A 17664-nucleotide genomic window follows, 5' to 3' on the forward strand; every position below is an offset into this window, starting at 1 on the left:
GAATTTACTTGCACCTGAATTCAGGAAAAGAGCATATAGAGCAATCTGTTAGCTAATCTTTCCTTAATCTATACTGGCCCTTTTCTCAACTTGTTCCAGTAGTGAGATTTCAATAACCTACTAATTCACTTTCATTTTCCTGTAGTAGAGTTAGAAACTGCCTAGGCACCTGTTTCTCAGTGTTCTGGTGGCATAAATACTTTTTTGGTAAGGGACCTGGTAATACCCATCTTAGGTTTTACAGGCCACATGGTCTCTGTCGAAACTACTCAAATCAACTCTCTGTACTATCTGCAACTTTTACGTAAATCTAAATTTTTTCTCTATAAATCTATAAAGTAATTAGCCTCCAATGAATAAAAATAAATGGAAAAAAAAAAAGAAAAAAATCTATAAAGTTATATAGTATTGAAAATACAGTATACTTTTTATAATGATAATGCAGTAATAAACTTCCTTTTACTAAAGAAAAATCTACTCAAGTTATTAGGAGAACCACTGACTAAAACGAGCCAAGCTGGCTAGGCATGATGGTGACCACTTGGGTGAGTTATCTTATGATAGGAGGTCCCGGTAAGGAATGTGGAACTAACAAGCTACATCAACCAGAAGAATTTGGGAAAGGTCTAAAGGAGAGGAGATGCCAGCTCATATGTCCTACCAACCTCCCAGAATCCTTCTCACTGGAATCCATCTTGGCTGAGTGATACGTGTACCACCAGGAAGAACCCTGAGTCATCATGATTGGCCAGAGACAACCCAGAAACTGACTCCATTACCATAAAACCTGAGACAGAGAGTCACATGAAAGAGCAGTTCTCCTGGGTTCCCTTACCTTCCTGCTCTCTGCTCAGGCGCCCCTTCCCAATCAAATCTTTTGCTTTTCAACACGTGCATCTCCTCAGACAATTCATTTCCGAGTGTTAGACAAGAGGCCACTCTCAGGCCCTGGAAGGGGTCCCCCTTCCTGCAACAAAAACAGCTATTGTAGTGCAAAGGTAGCTGTGATAACATTTAAACAAATGGGCATGGCTGTGTCCCAGTAAAACTGAGGGTCAGATTTGTCCCTGGGGCCATAGTTCGCCAACTATGAATAAGTATGGCCATCAACTGAAGCTGCCTGAAAGTCAGTCACTCAGGACAAGGGGCTTTCTGTTGGAGGGAAGAAAGAGGCATGAGTCTAGTGTTGTAGGAACTTATGTCAGCTGCATTGAGAGCACGACACGTGATTTTGGACTCTGGCCAGAGAAAATGTTATCCTGCCCATTACTGGAAGAGCGGGAGGGAATTTCGTTCTCGGAGATAAAAATAGTTTGGAGCCATTCCTTTCAATGGCATATACTATTGTTTTTATGTTTCCATTAAGCAATCCGCTCAACTGTCCAGTATTGGGAAAATATACCTGTTCGCTATATCCCTTCACTTTCTCCTCCCTAAGTTCAAAGGTAAGCTTATCAGCTGAGCCTAGACAAAGGAATGAGCTCATGCCTGTCCTCCTCTTCCTTTTAGGAGTGTCTGCTCAAGGGATAGGTCTGTCTCCTTCTGGAAAGCATATTGGAAGTAAGCCTAATATCTGCCTTTTAAAGATAACTCTGGAAAGCCATCACCCTCCCTTTGGGGGCTAAATAGTTAGAAAAAGCAGCTTCCCTTTGGCTCAGGTGGTAAAGAATCTGCCTGCAAGGCAGGATACCCAGGTTTAATCCGGGTCGGGAAGTTTCCTTTGGAGGATGGAATGGCTATCCATGACAGTATTCTTGGCGAGAGAATTCCATGGACAGAGAAGCCTGGCAGGCTACAGTCCATAGGGTCTCAAAGAGTCAGTCACAACTGAATGACTAACACTTTTTTTTTTCCACCGTTACAAAAACAGTAGTATCTCCTCCACCTGGGTGGGTAAGTGTGTCCTCTGCAGTCCCAGATTCTCCCATAGATGGCTCATCGCAAGGTCTAGGTTCCAAAAATCTAGTGGAAAGTCTTTTGACATGGATCTAAGCCATGTTCTTCAATTACCACAATTTAGCACTATTGCTGCTTTTAATAAAGGTGACACATCAATTTTCCACATGAATCCATGTGAGAGAAAAGGTTAACATAACAGGTCTGGTTGCCTATTCCTGGTGTATCTCCAAGAGAACCATGACTTCACTAAGTCCTCCAAGTGATTGGAGGGATTGTGGTCCTCCAAGTGTTCCTTGTGTTAGCGATCGATGATTTTGTTGTATATATCTCTGGAGCAATGGACTATGCCATTGCTGGCTTATTAAGCTGCTTTGCATAAACATCAATAATGATGATGTGCACCTAGTTTTACTGTTGAGTTTCCATTGTTATGGCTGGTTGTGAAGCAATGGTTGCTTAGCAAGGTATGTCTATGTGATCAGTCCCCATGTAAAAAAACTCAGACCCAGAGACTCAAAAAGGCATCCTTAGGCAGAGACATTCCATACATATCCTTGAAGTTCCAGCTAGGGAGTGCTTGTCCAGGGGAACTTAGAAACTTAGGTACTGCTAAATAGCCCTGGACAAGGAAGAACATCAGAAATTTGTGCTGGACCTTTCTAGACTGCAACAATGCCTATTCCCCCCCCGCCCCCCCCCGTTGCTTTAACTCTATGTTTATTGCTGTAATAAATCTTAGCTATGAATATAACATGCTATTGAGTCTTGTTAATCCTTTTGTGAATCACTGAATGAAACACTCCTATAATTTCAGCAGTTTAAAATTCAGAGAACAACAGGGCTGGGACTGGGGTGGAAAATTTAAGGGGTGCCAAAAAATTTTAGTAATGAAGATAAATAATATCTTAGTACTTTAAAAAAATACTTTAAAAAAAAGTATTAAAATTTAGTGCAAAAAAACCATGATAAACAAAACATCAAAAATTCAAATGAAGACACGCTTCCACCCAGCAAGTGCAGTATCTTGCCTCACCCGAAACCCTGCCCTGGAGAAAAGACATACACAAGTAATTACTGCCTTTAAGTTGCTAAAGCTGAGAGCGTATCTTTAGCAATCTTTAGCAAGGTTGCTAAATGGTGGTAAATAGTTGCTGTACTTCTCTGACTTTCCCTTCATGTTCACTTAGTTCTTGCCTCCTCCAGTCAATTAATCTCTCTGCCAACACAATAGATGCTCATGGAGCTGATATGTAACCCCTTCGAGGCATTGATACCTCTTAGAGCCCTGAAGACCGCGTGAAAGCTCTTTTCTTTTTCTGCTCACGCAGAATGCCTCTGTAACTGTGCGGAATAAGTTTCTTCAGTCGTGTCCAACTCTTTGCAACCCTATGGACAAGGAGCCCACCAGGTTCCTCTGTCCATGGGATTTTCCAAGCAAGAATACTGGAGTGGATTTCCATGCCCCCCTCCAGGGGATCTTCCTGACGCAGGGATCTAACTTGCATCTTTTATGTCTCCTACATTGGCAGGTGGGTTCTTCACCACTCTGGCCACCTGGGAAGCCACAATCTATTAAGACTGAAAACCACTGGGTAGGTAACTCCAGAATGCTAAGATGACTTAGCTTAAATGCATATTGTAGTTACTCAAAGAGCTTTAGAGGTCTCTGATAACCTTTATTTCTCTATTTCTATTTACCTATAAATTTTCAGGGAGATAGGTACACAGCTAGGTCCTGGGGCTCGAATAATAGCTACATTTCATAATATACACCAAGTCTAGTGTGAGGCACTTTATTTACATTGTCACAAATTTTCATGATCAAGGTTCAAAGACACATGATGTTGTTGCTATGAAGGATGAAACTGAGTCTAAAGGTGGTCAAGGTACATTCCCAAGATCCTCACTAATAAGCAGCAGACCTGGAATTCAACTTACGATCATTTGACTCCAGAGATGGCAAGTCAGCCACAGACACTTTTTTGGAGTGGTGGGTCAAACGCTGTTTTTTATGAACATGAGCAAAGACCGTTTGGGAGGGTGATTCTCCAGGGATGACCATTCTCCTCACTTCCTACTATCTCATCTATTGTCCCTGCCTGGCCTTTGAAGATGCTGAGTATGTGACCGCTGCTTCCAATCCTATCTTCTTTCCAGCACCCAACGGTGCCGCCCACTTGGGATTCTTTTCATCTCTGTGCCTCCTTCAAGGAGGGCGCTTGCTGGAAATGATGTCCCTGTCCTCAGCTGGAGCCCACAATTCACGCCCATAAGGGCAAGAGCTTCCTCTCACTTAAAATGAGAGCTCAGTTCTTCTGAATTATTCATTCGTGAATAACTCGTTTATTAGCATCTATGTATTTACATCCCATCACTCTTATCTTTCCTAAGTGCTTTGGGAAACCATCTTACTCTCATATCAAAAGATGAAAAAGTGAAAGTCGCTCAGTTGTGTCCAACTCTTTGTGACCCCATGGACTGTCCATGGAATTCTCCAGGCCAGAATACTCAAGTGCATAGCCTTTCCATTCTCCAGGGGATCTTCCCAACCCAGGGATTGAACCCAGGTCTCCCACATTGCAAGCGGATTCTTTACCAGCTGACCCAGAAGGGAAACCCAAGAACACAAGAGCGGGTAGCCTATCCCTTCTCCAGGGGATCTTCCTGACCCAGGAATCGAACCAGGGTCTCCCACATTGTAGGCAGATTCTTTACCAACTGAGCTATCAGGGAAGCCCAAAAGATGAAAAGATGGAGCCAATTTCTGAGAGTTGGCCCATATTTAAGCAGTTGACTAAGACCTGGCAAATCTCTGTTACTCTTCCTTCTCTCTACTCCATAGACTTCTACTAATTTTAATCTGAAACCAATGTTATGAACATAGGGGATCTAGTGATTGGCTTCAGAGGCTCACTGAATAGCCTAGCAATATATGCACATTTTGATTTAGGTGCATACATATATTCTTCTGGAAAGAGTTTATAGCCTCTATTGGATTTTAAGAGGGTCTATAAACCAAGTTTATGAACGACTCTTAACAGAATATAGTATAATATTGTGGTCACAAAAATCAGCCAAGATTTTGGGTGTCCCATCTGAAAGACACCAGAGGAATGCATTTTTATTTTTTGTTTTCTTTTTCTTTTTAGTTTTTTAAAAAAATTATTTATTTTTAATTGAAGGATAATTGTTTTACAATATTGTGTTGGTTTCTGCCACACATCAACACGAATCAGCCATAGGTACACCTATGTCCCCTTCTTTTTGAACCTCTCTCCCACCTCCTACCCCATCCCTCTAGGCTGTTACAGAGCCCCAGTTTGAGTTCCCTGAGTCATGAAGCAAATTTCCACTGGCTATCTATTTTACACTGTAGTGTATATGTTTCCAGGCTTTCTTTCTTTTTTTAACCACAGTGAATCTTACTGGATCACACTATGATGGCCTAGATGGAAACACTCGGGGACAGAGCAGGAAAGAACAATCCCACCGTATTTATTACCTCGAATTTGCTTTGGCTGGCCTTTGGCCTAAAACTGTGAAATAATTAGAGCTGTTGTTTACAGCGCATCCTAGCCATATGTTCATCCAACCTCTGCATGAAAACTTCCAGCAACAGGGAAGGTCCATTATCCACCATAACCCTAGGTCATGGTTATGTAGCTTCATTTGATTTAGATTTTTAAAGTTTTATTTTGTGTATAGTCTATGCACTTTGCGAATATTTTAAATGAGCAAGACTCAAGGGGCTAAAATAATAAAACCAGGGACTTTCCTGGTGGCTCAGTGCACCTGGATAATAATAATCCGCCTGCCAATGCAGGAGAGACAGGTTCGATCTCTGATCTGGAAAGATCCTATATGTAGCAGAGCGACTAAGCCCGTGTGCCAAAACTATCAAGCCTGTGCTCTAGAGCCTGGGAGCTGCAACTACTGAGCCCACATGCCTCAACTACTGAAGGCTGCCTGCCCTAGAGTCTATGCTCCACAAAAGGGAAGCCACTGCAACAAGAAGCCCACACACAGCAATTAGAGAGTGGCCCCCGCTTGCCACAACTAGAGAAAAAAACCTGCACAGCAACAAAGACTCAGCACAGCCAAAAATAAATAAAAGTATTAAAAAAATATATAACAAAGCCATTAAAGGATGATCCAGGGTGGAGTTGGCAGTTAGGAAACACCAGGAAACTGAAGGTAAGGGAGACTATTGTATTTGAGTAGAAGAGGTAATCCTGAGATTTTTGGCAGCAGTGAAAAGAGAGAAACCCAAGGGATTCTCTAAGTCTTCTGGTCTAATGAGAGGAAGCTGATCATATTTTCAAGGGAGGCGAACATTCCCCTAACTCTCAGTCCTATGAGGAATTATCATAAGGTTTTTTATACAGTGTACATTTTAAAAGGCATTAATGGACAGTGGCTCTCTGCCAAATGTTTTACCAGAAACGTAAAGACATTTCTCAAAACATTTCTTCATAGAAGCTCAACTCTAGGGGTTTTAAAAATACTAGATAAGTAGCAGTTAACTGCTTCAATAAGTCAATTTTCAGTTGTGCTGTCCCAGAAGAAAGAGGAGAACATTTATGGAAGTGGTCTCAGAGAAATGAACTTAATTTTTCGCTATCCCAGGAAAATGGTGAATGTTACAGTAGCCTTCCTATTGACAGGTGGGGGCAAATTCACTGGTGGTGGTGGTTGTGGTTTAGTCGCTAAGTCGTGTCCGACTCTTGCGACCCCATGAACTGTAGCCCACCAGGCTCCTCTGCCCATAGAATTTTCCAGGCATGAATACTGGAGTAGGTTGCCATTTCCTTCTCCAGGGGATCTTCTGGACCCAGGAATCAAACCCGGGTCTCCTGTATTGCAGGCGGATTCTTTACTGAATGAGTTAGGACAGAAGACCTATTCACAGGGACTTTTTTTTTTTGCCTGGCCACTCCAAACTTCCTCTGGTTCCAGTGATTTTCTTGTGCAGATCACTACCAGGTAGAGCCTGGGGAGAATTTCAGAGGTCTCATGGTTTGCCCACATCTCTGGATGTGATGGTTAGGAATGAGAGCCTTATAGAAACCCTGCAGGGTTGCTCAGTTACCCAGTGCTGGGGGTGGAGCCAAAAGAGGTAAAAGATTCATAACGTGTGTGCGGGCATGCTCAGCCACGTCCAACTCTGCAATCCCATGGACTGTAGCCATCCAGGCTCAATCTATAGAATTTTCCATGCAAGAAAGGCAAGAACACTGGAACAAGTTGCCATTTCCTTCTCTAGGGGATCTTTCCAACTCAGGGATCGAACCTGAGTCTCTTGCATCTCCTGCATTGGCAAGTGGGTTCTTTACCAGCTGGATCACTGGGGAAGCCCAAAAGATTTATAATACTGTGTCTATATATTTCTCCTACCCCATTTTTTTTTTTTTTGGTGCCTTTGTCTTTTTCACAGAAGATTGATATTTTCTGTCAGTCAGAACCAGCATTACAAATCTTTTCCACAGGTTTTCAAATGATATCTCAATTGCTACAGATATGAATCCTTCTGGAGATATGATTACATATACACAAACAAAAAAATTTGGAAAACTCGGCAGTGGCCACAGGACTGGAAAAGATCAGTTTTCATTCCAATCCCAAAGAAGGGCAATGTTCTATGTTCAAACTACTGTACAATTGCATTCATTTCACATGCTAGAAAGGTAATGCTCAAAATTCTCCAAGCCAGGCTTCAACAGTCCATGACCCGAGAACTTCCAGAGGTACAAGCTGGATTTAGAAAAGGCAGAAGAACCAGGGATCAAGTTGCCAACAGCCACTGGATCACAGGAAAAGCAAGAGAATTCCAGAAAAACATCTACTTCTGCTTCACTGACTATGCTAAAGCCTTTGACTGTATGGATCACAACAAACTGTGGAAAATTCTTAAAGAGATGGGAATGCCAAACTACCCTACCTGTCTCCTGAGAAATCTGTATGCATGTCAAGAAGTAACAGAACTGGACATGGAACAACGGACTGGTTCAAAATTGGGAAAGGAGTATGTCAAGGCTGTATATTGTCACCCTGCTTATTTAACTTATATGCAGAGTACAGCATGTGAAATGCTGGGCTGGATGACTCACAAGCTGGAATCAAGATTGCTGGGAGAAATATTAACAACCTCAGATATGCAGATGACATCACCCTTATGGCAGAAAGTGAACAGGAACTAAAGAGCCTCTTGATAAAGGTTAAAGAGGAGAGTGAAAAAGCTGGCTGAAAACTCAACATTCAAAAAACTAAGATCATGGCATCTGGTCCCATCATTTCATGGCAAATAGATGGGGAATAAAATGGATATAGTGGCAGATTTTATTTCCTTGGGCTCCAAAATCACTGTGGATAGTGACTGCAGCCATGAAATTAAAAGACACTTGCTCCTTGGAATAAAAGCTGTGACAAACCTAGATAGCATACTACAAAGCAAAGACATCATTTTGCCAATAAAAGTCTATATAGTCAAAGCTGTGGCTTTTCCAGTAGTCAGGTATGATCTGAGAGGTGGACCATGAAGAAGGCTGAGCGCCGAAGAATTGATGCTTTTGAACTGTGGTGTTGGAGAAGACTCTTGAGAGTCCCTTGGACAGCAAGGAGATCAATCCAGCCAATCCTAAAGGAAATAAGTCATGAATATTCATTGGAAGGATTGATGCTGAAGCTGAAGCTCTAATACTTTGGCAACCTGAGGCGAGGAGCTGACTCATTGGAAAAGATCCTGATGATGGAAAAGATCAAGGGCAGGAGAAGAAGGGGGCCAAAAGAGGATGAGATGGTTGGATGGCATCATCAACTCAATGGAGAAGAGTTTGAGCAAACTACGGGAGACAGAGAATGACAGGGAAGCCCGGCATGCTGCAATTTATGAGGTTGCAAAGATGACTTAGCATCTGAACATTTGATATCATGACATAAACATGCCAAGTTTTAAAAAATAACTCCATAACCAGCCTGCTAATTTAGTGCTATTCAACAAGAAATTCTAGTCTCAAGAAAATTTCTTGGGAGATAGATATCCATGTGATAATCAAAGGCTTGCTGGATGACTCTGCAGTTAGAATACAGGGAGGCAGATCAGCTTAATGGACAGGGTCATCAGTTCAGTTGACTTTATTTTCCATTAGCTAATCAGCATAAAATTCAAATCTAAGTTCCTAGTGATCCCTAGAATACAGGTATCTTGTTCCATTAATTCAAAAGGGATCCGTACCCTACAGACACCAGTTAAATACTTGATGATAAGAGGTTGCTCCACCCCTAGGGCAGGGCTCTTCTACCTCCAGATAGAACCGAGACCAAACAGGACCAAGTCTTTCCTCAAAAGCATGGCTATGGATTTGCTCCAGAGCCTAGATACAGAATCAACTGAGAATCCAAAATTTTACTTTTGTAAAGCAGAGAACAAACTGTTGAGTATCAGCAGCCATCAAGCAATATAATCTGTAAAAAGAAGGAAACCAGAAAGCTGTTCTGAGCTGGCGAGAAACTTTCTCTGAGTCTGATTAATACAAGGATAAAATCAGGAAGGGAGGCAAAGCTGGTGGGGGGATGCAGGGGAAAGACAGCAAGATTCACTTGTTCACCCATTCATTCATTTGTTCACTCGTTAGTGATGGTTTAGTTACAAGTAGTGTCCGACTCTTGTGACCCTATGGACTGTAGCCCACTAGGCTCTTCTTTCCATGGGATTTCCCAGGCAAGAATACTGGAGTGAGTTACCATTTCCTTCTCCAGGGGATCTTCCCAACCCAGGGATCAAACCTGGGTCTCCTGCATTGCAGGGGGATTCTTTACCAACTGAGTCACCATCAAACACAAAGTGTGTGTTTTTTATTGAGGGGAGATGCCCCTAGGCACTGGGGTTTCAAATCAGACATGAACAACTCCAAGTACTTGGAAGAGAATGAGAATAATATACAAAGTTAAGATCTGAGTCACACAAAAAAATGGGTTTGGGAACATAGACTGGGTTAAAAATCATGGAGAAATTCGAGTCAGACTGGAATACAAGGATCTAGTCTTAATTCTATAGGTAACGGCAGAGGAGGGGTATAAAAATTTAAATAAGAGGATGGCATACATGGAGCAAGGAATTATTTGGAAAAGAAAACAAGAGCTTTGGTGTGAACCTGAGGCTATTGTTTAAGTTAGAGGTATTTATAGCTAGAACTAGAATTGGGGGATGAAATTATTAATGGAGAGAGGTAGAATGGAAAAAAGATAGAGCCTTGGAAAAACACTTACATGTGAGAACAGCTGGAGATACAGAAGCCAGAGGAAAACCTGGGGAGGAAGAGGAGGAAGCGTCCAGGGAATAGAAGCTGACCAGTTAATGCACTTTGGTGTAAGCAAGGGATACTAGGATTGAGAAATGGGAATTTAAATTAGGTGCAAGAAGATCACAGATGAGACAATGAGTGGAAAATGAGAATCGGAAGCAGTGAATACATCTAATTCTTTTAAGAGTTAGATTATGAATAAAAGAGAATAGTCTGAGAGAACAGATATATTCATTAGAAATGTTTTAGTTGCAAATGACAGAAGAAGCAACCCAAAGTTTATATAACTGAAGAATTTATGGGGGTAGTTCAGGCTTCAGACGTACATAGATTCAGGGTTCCATCAATGCCATGGGCACTTCTTGGCCTGATTCTGCTTTCCTCTGTATGGTAGCTTCATTTTTAGGTTCCCTGTGGTGGCAAGCCAGCTAAAAGAGCTTTAGCACTGTATCTTTCCAAGTTCAAAGTCAGTGCAATCAAAGTAACAGACTTCTACCGAGCTGCTTAAGCAAAATCCTGGAGTTGGCTCTGGTTGGGTTTGGATTGGCTTGACTGGAGTGAAGGGCCCATTCCTGATGGTGATGGAGTTCACTGATTGGTCTACACCTAGAGATGGACCCCTAAGGAAGTACATGGACTAAGGACTAGAAAGGGCTTGGTTTCCTGGAGGAAAATCAGAGAACTGCTAAAAGGGAATGGAGAATGGTAGCTGGGTAACAAAAAACAGTAAGAGTACAATGACCAGGTTTGAAATAGGGTAACACAGATGGGAGGGATGCGGTCAAGAGACAGAGGGAACTGACTTCAAAGGAGGAAGCATCTTCATTTCTGAGATGGAAGAGAAGAGAAGATAATAAAAGATGACACACAAACAATTTGATAATGTAGGTACGCGGAGTTGAGAAGGCATGTGTTAAACTATTTGTTTTCAAGTAAAAACTCAAGAGAGCAAACAGGTAGTGTTATCTTTTGGGGGAAGAATTACTTAAATCTATTGCCTCAATTATGTTACAGCAAGCACATATGAACAAGCAGAAATTGAAAATAAAATTCTACAGCTAGCATCTCAAATGCTCTGATTCTTTATACTGCAGACATAATCTTTAAAAAAGTAAAGTATGAATTTTTTTTTACTTTATGTATATTCCTCATAACTCTTTTTATTGAATCTTTTTAACTCATTTAAAAAATTCTAAAACACTTTTATAATTTTGAAAGGTTACTTTCCATTTATAGTAATTACAAAAAATTGGCCATATTCCCCATGTTGTACAATACATTCTTGAGCCTGTCACACCCAATAGTTTGTACCTCCCACTCCTCTACCCCTAATATTGCACTCCTACCCGTAACCACTAATTTGTTTTCTATATCTGTGAGTCTCTTCTTTTCTGTTTATAACTCTTTTTAGTTGTATACTCTTTTATAGACTAGATGGGCTTCCCAGGTGGTGGTGGTGGTGAAGAACCCGCCTGCCAATGCAGGAGACGTTAGAGATGCGTGTTTGACCCCTGGGTCAGGAAGATCCCCTGGAGAAGGACACGGCAACCCACCCCAGTTTCTTGCCTGGAGAATCCCATGGACGGAGGAGCCTGGCAGACTACACTCCACAGGGCCGCAAAGAATCAGACATGACTGAAGCAACTTAGCACACACACAGACAAGATGTATCATAAATCACTTAGCCACTTTACTAAAAAAAAGTCATTTACACTGCTTCCATATTTTGTTAGAAATAATGCTACAATTACCAGGCACTTAGATGTTTATTTTTCCATGAGGTATTTTCATCAGCAAAAGTTCCCCAAAACGGGGTAGTGTATGAAAGGGAATGAACAGTTTATTCCTCTTAAGTATGTTGCAAAATCACCTTTCATAAGGTTCACACAGGTGTCTGTGCTCCCAGTCATATACATTATTACTAGTTTCATCACACAAAGTATTTGAGACACTTCATTCCATTAATATCTTCAAGATAACAACTAACATACTTGTGTGTCAGGATGGGTCTAAAAGTTTAGTTGTGTTAATTGATTTCATTTTCAAAACAATCCTACAAGGGAAGGGGAAACTTGTTATGATTGATGTTTTTACAGATAAGGAAACTAAGACACCAAGAGCATATTAAGTAAACTGCTAGGAAATGGAAGAACTGGCTTTTGAACCACAGAAATCTGAATCCAGGCCCTGCCTGGTCTACCAGAAGGCCATGTGACTGCTTTTGACTGACATTCATTCAAGTGTTCTTAAAAATGCGTACACATTTGTGCAAGAATTTCATCATGTCTTTTCTTGTAAGATTATTTTTTAATGGTCATGTCCCCAGAGAGAAATAAGAGTGGGGTATTTCGTATAGATTTGGACACTTCAAATGGTCTGAATGGGAGATTTCTCACAGTTCACCCTTTTTTTTTTTTTTTTAACTCCTTGCCAATATGTAAGTTCAGAAACTAAGAACTGTATTGATATAAAAATAAGTACAGTTGTTTCATCCATCCAGGATACCTCAGGCCTTTTGTAGACTCTGATGGCTTTATAATCTATTTCAACCTGCCAGTTACAATAGAAACATACCTTCTTGGTTTGCTTGAACATCTGAAATGTGGGTACTGCTTTGATATGGTAAGTTTGGGCCAACTCCTAGAAAAGAAAAGAAGTGGAATGAAGTCATTATTTTTGTATCCTCTTTTTGGACCAAGAATGGTACTTGGTGATGTCCCAGGAGGCATGTCTGAGAGCCCAGGGATAGCTGATACTTTACAGATTTTCTTGCCAATAACTTTCCTAACATATTCTCAAAGCCTCCAGGAATGTTAAAACATAAAGTGACTGTTTTCAGCATGGACTGAAGGACGAAATGAGCTCTATTTAAAAGAGCTTGTGAAAGACTGCAGAAGGCCCCAGCAGAACCCAATATGGAAAGAGCATACTGCAAAAAAATAAGAATGAATAAAGGTCTCTTTACAACTCACACTTAGACATGGAGTGGTATATCATGCATTTTAAGTAAGGCTTATGTGTTTCTTTCTTATATGCCTTACACCTTTTCACTGCCCATTTCTGTAAAAGATTTTGTAGCCATGAGATAAGACAATATATCAGAATCCCAACTGTTCTAATCCATTACAATCTGATTTCAAGTATCACTTTTTTGTTTATCTTGTTTAAGAGTCAAGCGAAAATTAGCCACCCACAGTTCAGTTCAGTCGCTCAGTCATGTCCAACTCTTTGCGACCCCATGGACTGCAGCACACCAGGTCTCCCTGTCCATTGCCAACTCCCGGAGTTTACTCAAACTCATGTCCATTGAGTTGGTGATGCCATCCAACCATCTCATCCTCTGTCGTCCCCTTTTCCTCCTGCCTTCAGTCTTTCCCAGTATCAGGGTCTTTTCCAATGAGTCAGTTCTTCACATAAGGTAGCCAAAGTATTGGACTTTCAGTTTCAGCATCAGTCCTTCCAATGACTATATATTCAGGATTGATTTCCTTAAGGATGGACTGGTTGGATCTGTCTGCAGTCCAAGGGACTCTCAAGAGTCTTCTCCAACACCACAGTTCAAAAGTTCAAAAGCATCAATTCTTTGGCACTCAGCTTTCTTTACCCACTCCAGTATTCTTGCCAGGAGAATCCCAGGGACAGAGGAGCTTGGTGGGCTGCCGTCTATGGGGTCGCACAGAATCGGACACAACTGAAGTGACTTAGCAGCAGTAGCAGCAGCTTTCTTTATAGTCCAACTTTCACATCTATAAATGACTACTGGAAAAAGCATGGCTTTGACTAGACGGACCTTTGTTAGCAAAGTAATGTCTCTGCTTTTTAATATGCTGTCTAGGTTGGTCATTAATTTTCTTCCAAGGAACAAGCATCTTTTAATTTCATGGTTGCCCACAGGATCAAAACACATCTTTCCCCTGCTGCCCACCCCTACTCCCAACACACACTAAATTATAATTTTCATGACCACAGTAATGACAACAATAAATACATTACTAGAAAAGAAAACTGTGCATTTTGTTTCACCTTAAGAGACAAAGAGCTATAAAAATCAAAGAGTAAAATAGTAACTAATGCTGCTGAGGATATGGAGAAATAAGAAACCTCTTACATTGCTGGTGGGAATGCAAAGTGGTGCAGCACTTTGTATGATAATTTGTAGGTTCCTCAGTAAGTTAGATATAGAGTTATCATCTGACCCAATAACCCCCCTCCTAGATATATAGCCAAGAGAAATGAAAATATATGCTTAAATGTTTATTTCAGTATTAGTCATAATACCCAGAAGTTGGAAACAAACCGAATGTCCATCAAAGAATGAATGGATAAAAAAAGAGGTAGTAAATTATTCAGCAATAAAAGGGAATGGGGGACTGATACATGCTACATCACAGATGAATCTTGCAAACTTATGTTAAGTGACAGAAGCCAGTCACAAAAGACCATGTTTTCTATAATTCCATTTATGTGAAATGGCCAGAATAAGCAAGTCTACAGACAAGCTAGGCTAGCAGTTATCTAGGGTTGAGGTGGTGGATAGAGGGAACTAGGGGGGATGACTACTAGGGGACAGTATTTCTTTTTGGAGTTGTAAATACCTTCAAAAATTGATTGTACTGATAGCGGCACAAATCTTTGAATATCTGACAGGTAATAATCTTAGCTGTTTATTCTGAATGCACAGTACATGATTCAGCTTAAAGGACCATTAAACACTGTCACACTTTGAGGGAAATAGAAAAATGAAACTTTTATTACATTCTGGGTATAATGCCATATATTTTGTGTCTTTTATTTTTTCATATTCTGTTAAATATTATTACTTTGTTTTACAAATAGAGGAATCGACATTTACACAGGTTAACAGATAAGTGGTCACAAAACTGGGCAGAGGGCAGAATGGGTAAATAATTGATTTTTTAATTATAAAGCTCAAATTCAATCCAATGTATGCACAGGCCACTTATTACTGCTCTTTTCCCTTGAACTTTTAAAAGAACAAGTACTAGGAAAAATAAGTTTTTAGACACATTGTATGTATTAATAAGCACATGTTGATTGAAAACATGAGGCTGATTATTTGGGGGGGTGTTGGGGTGAGGACGAAAGACTCTAGAGAAAAAAGGGAAAGGTTTCCTGGAATTCCCTGTGATTCTTAAAAAACTACACACACATACACACACACACACAAACAAAACTCCACAAAAAGCATAAGCTATAGAAAGGGGAAAGAAAGGTACATAAAAATGTCTGTAATGCACAGAATTGGATTTTAGAAATTTATTAATAATCTATCACAGGGGTGAAATTAAAAGATGCTTTCTCCTTGGAAGGAAAGCTATGACAAACCTAGACAGCATATTAAAAAGAAAAGCATCACTTTACTGACAAAGGCCTGGGCTTCCCAGGTAGCTCAGCTTGTGAAGAATCCTCCTGCAATGCAGGAGAGCGTGGTTCGATTCCTGGGTCACGAAGTTTCCCCTAGAGAAGTGATAGGCTACCTACTCCAGTATTCTTGGGCTTCCCTGGTGGATCAGATGGTAGAGAATCTGCCTGCAGTGCAGGAGACCTGGGTTCAATCCCTGGCTTGGAAAGATTGCCTGGAGGAGGGCATGGCAACCCACTCCAGCATTCTTGCCTAGAGAATCTCCATGGACAGAGGAGCCTAGTAGGCTACAGTCCATGGAGCCGCAAAGAGTCAGACATGACTGAGCAACTAACCACACATGGTTTCCATAAGGAAGGCTGAACACTTAAGAATGGATGCTTTCAAATTGTGGTGCTGGAGAAGACTCTTGAGAGTCTCTCGTATAGCAGGGAGATCAAACCAGTCAATCCTAAAAGAAGTCAACCCTTCCAATATTCATCAGAAAGGCTGATGCTGAAGCTCTAATACTTTGGCCAACTAATGCAAAGAGCAGATTCATTGGAAAATACCCTGATACTCAGAAAGATTGAAGGCAAAAAGAGAAGAGGGCAGCAGAGCATGAGATGGTTAGATAGCCTCATCAACTCAATGAACATGAATTTGAGCAAACTCCAGGAGATAGTGAAGGATAGAGGAGTCTGGTGTGCCACAGTCCATGAGGTCACAAAGAGTCAGACACAGCTTAGCAACTGAAGAAGAACAACAACAACATGGGTGAAAATAACTTTTCACTTTGAGCCCAACTCTAGCCAACTGGTATTGTCTGTCTAGAGCAACTCTGTTGGGCAGGATTGTGGGGCAGAGTCAAGAGCCATTGATGAACAACACTGGACTGATGAGTGAATTCTACCATAGTATGGGAGGGGGGCACATAGCAGGAGAGTCACATATTTATTGTCTTTAAAAGAATACAAAACATACAAGAACCTCTGAGGGCATTTACTACAGTTCATTACACTTTAAATTGCTTGTATAATCACTGAGACAGCATCTCAACATCACACTGGATTTTATGAATCTACAAGGAGGGATTTAAGATTCTTACCCGAGCATTGTCCACATCCACAGTAGCAAACATGACGCTTCGATATTGCACAGACATTGCCTTCAAAAGAATAAAAATTTCCCATTAGCTTAATGTTAAGATTAAATCACACCCTAGCAGTGTCTTTTAGCAAAAGCAAGAAACAAACAAAAGGGCTGAGAAAGAGAGCTAAGCATCATCCTGGCACTACTGCCTAGAATCTTAAAGACAGAAGTCAAGGGCTGGGTGTTGTCAAAGTCAAGTAAAGATCAATGGCAGAACCAGAGTCTAAAGTCTGTGTTACGTATCAAGACTAGATTTCCCAGAATACTCTGCCAGTTGTCTTCCTGTTAGGTTCTGCCAGTGGGAAGCATTTGCAGGAAAATGGAAAATGGGAACAGTGAAAAACAACTCTTCTCTGCTTCTGTTCCAGACGTTCTGGAAGCATCTTTGACAGTGGTGGAGATAATGGTGGTGGTATAATGGGTGTACGGTAATGGATGCAGAAGCAGCCTGTAAATGTCAGCTCGTGGGATATTCTTTTTTTCCAGACAGCTGTGCTTATTCTTTAAAGGTAGTTAATGGCATATTGACTTGTTTGCATTAACATCGTATCTCAAGCATTCCCACCGACCTGTTTCAAATGAAACCTCTCTTCCACGGTAGTGTGAGGTGTCCGGAGCATGGCCAAGTGGAGGCAACAACAGATGGAGCTGTCCCTGGGGGCTGCTCCCATGGACAGGCAGGAAGCAGCATGACATGAACTGATTAGGTGGACAGCAGGGGCAGAGCTCTGTTGAAGGGATTCTCTCCAATTGTATGTCCATGGAATCTTCAGTGGTTCATCAAGATGGGGAAATTGGGGGAAAACTCTTGGAAAACAAACATGAAGGCCTTTGGTATTTTAGAGTACTTTTCAGATTAAAAAAAAGATGCTGATTTTGATTGGCAGCATCTCCATGCCTGGCAAGAAGATGGGGCTGCCCAGGAACTCTGGGGAAACTGACTTGTACTTT

The 17664-nt window shown here is 41.2% G+C and overlaps 1 protein-coding gene across 2 annotated transcripts in view; it reads right to left on the reverse strand.

The window, feature by feature from the left end:
• Positions 1-17664, reverse strand: part of TXNDC8 (thioredoxin domain containing 8) — a 31851-nt gene that overhangs the window by 5230 nt on the left and 8957 nt on the right. Inside the window, exons 3-4 of one of the 2 annotated variants that reach the window (XM_043453914.1) lie at positions 16670-16729; positions 12774-12839 (exon numbers count right to left, since the gene is read on the reverse strand). In XM_043453914.1, coding sequence (XP_043309849.1) covers positions 12774-12839; positions 16670-16729 — 126 coding nt within the window. Of the gene's footprint in view, positions 1-12773; positions 12840-16669; positions 17057-17664 lie in introns of those variants that run through there. The other variant, XM_043453913.1, reaches the window with a different exon arrangement.

This window comes from Cervus canadensis, chromosome 30, assembly GCF_019320065.1.
Source record: "Cervus canadensis isolate Bull #8, Minnesota chromosome 30, ASM1932006v1, whole genome shotgun sequence".
Classification (NCBI taxonomy): Eukaryota; Metazoa; Chordata; class Mammalia; order Artiodactyla; family Cervidae; genus Cervus; species Cervus canadensis.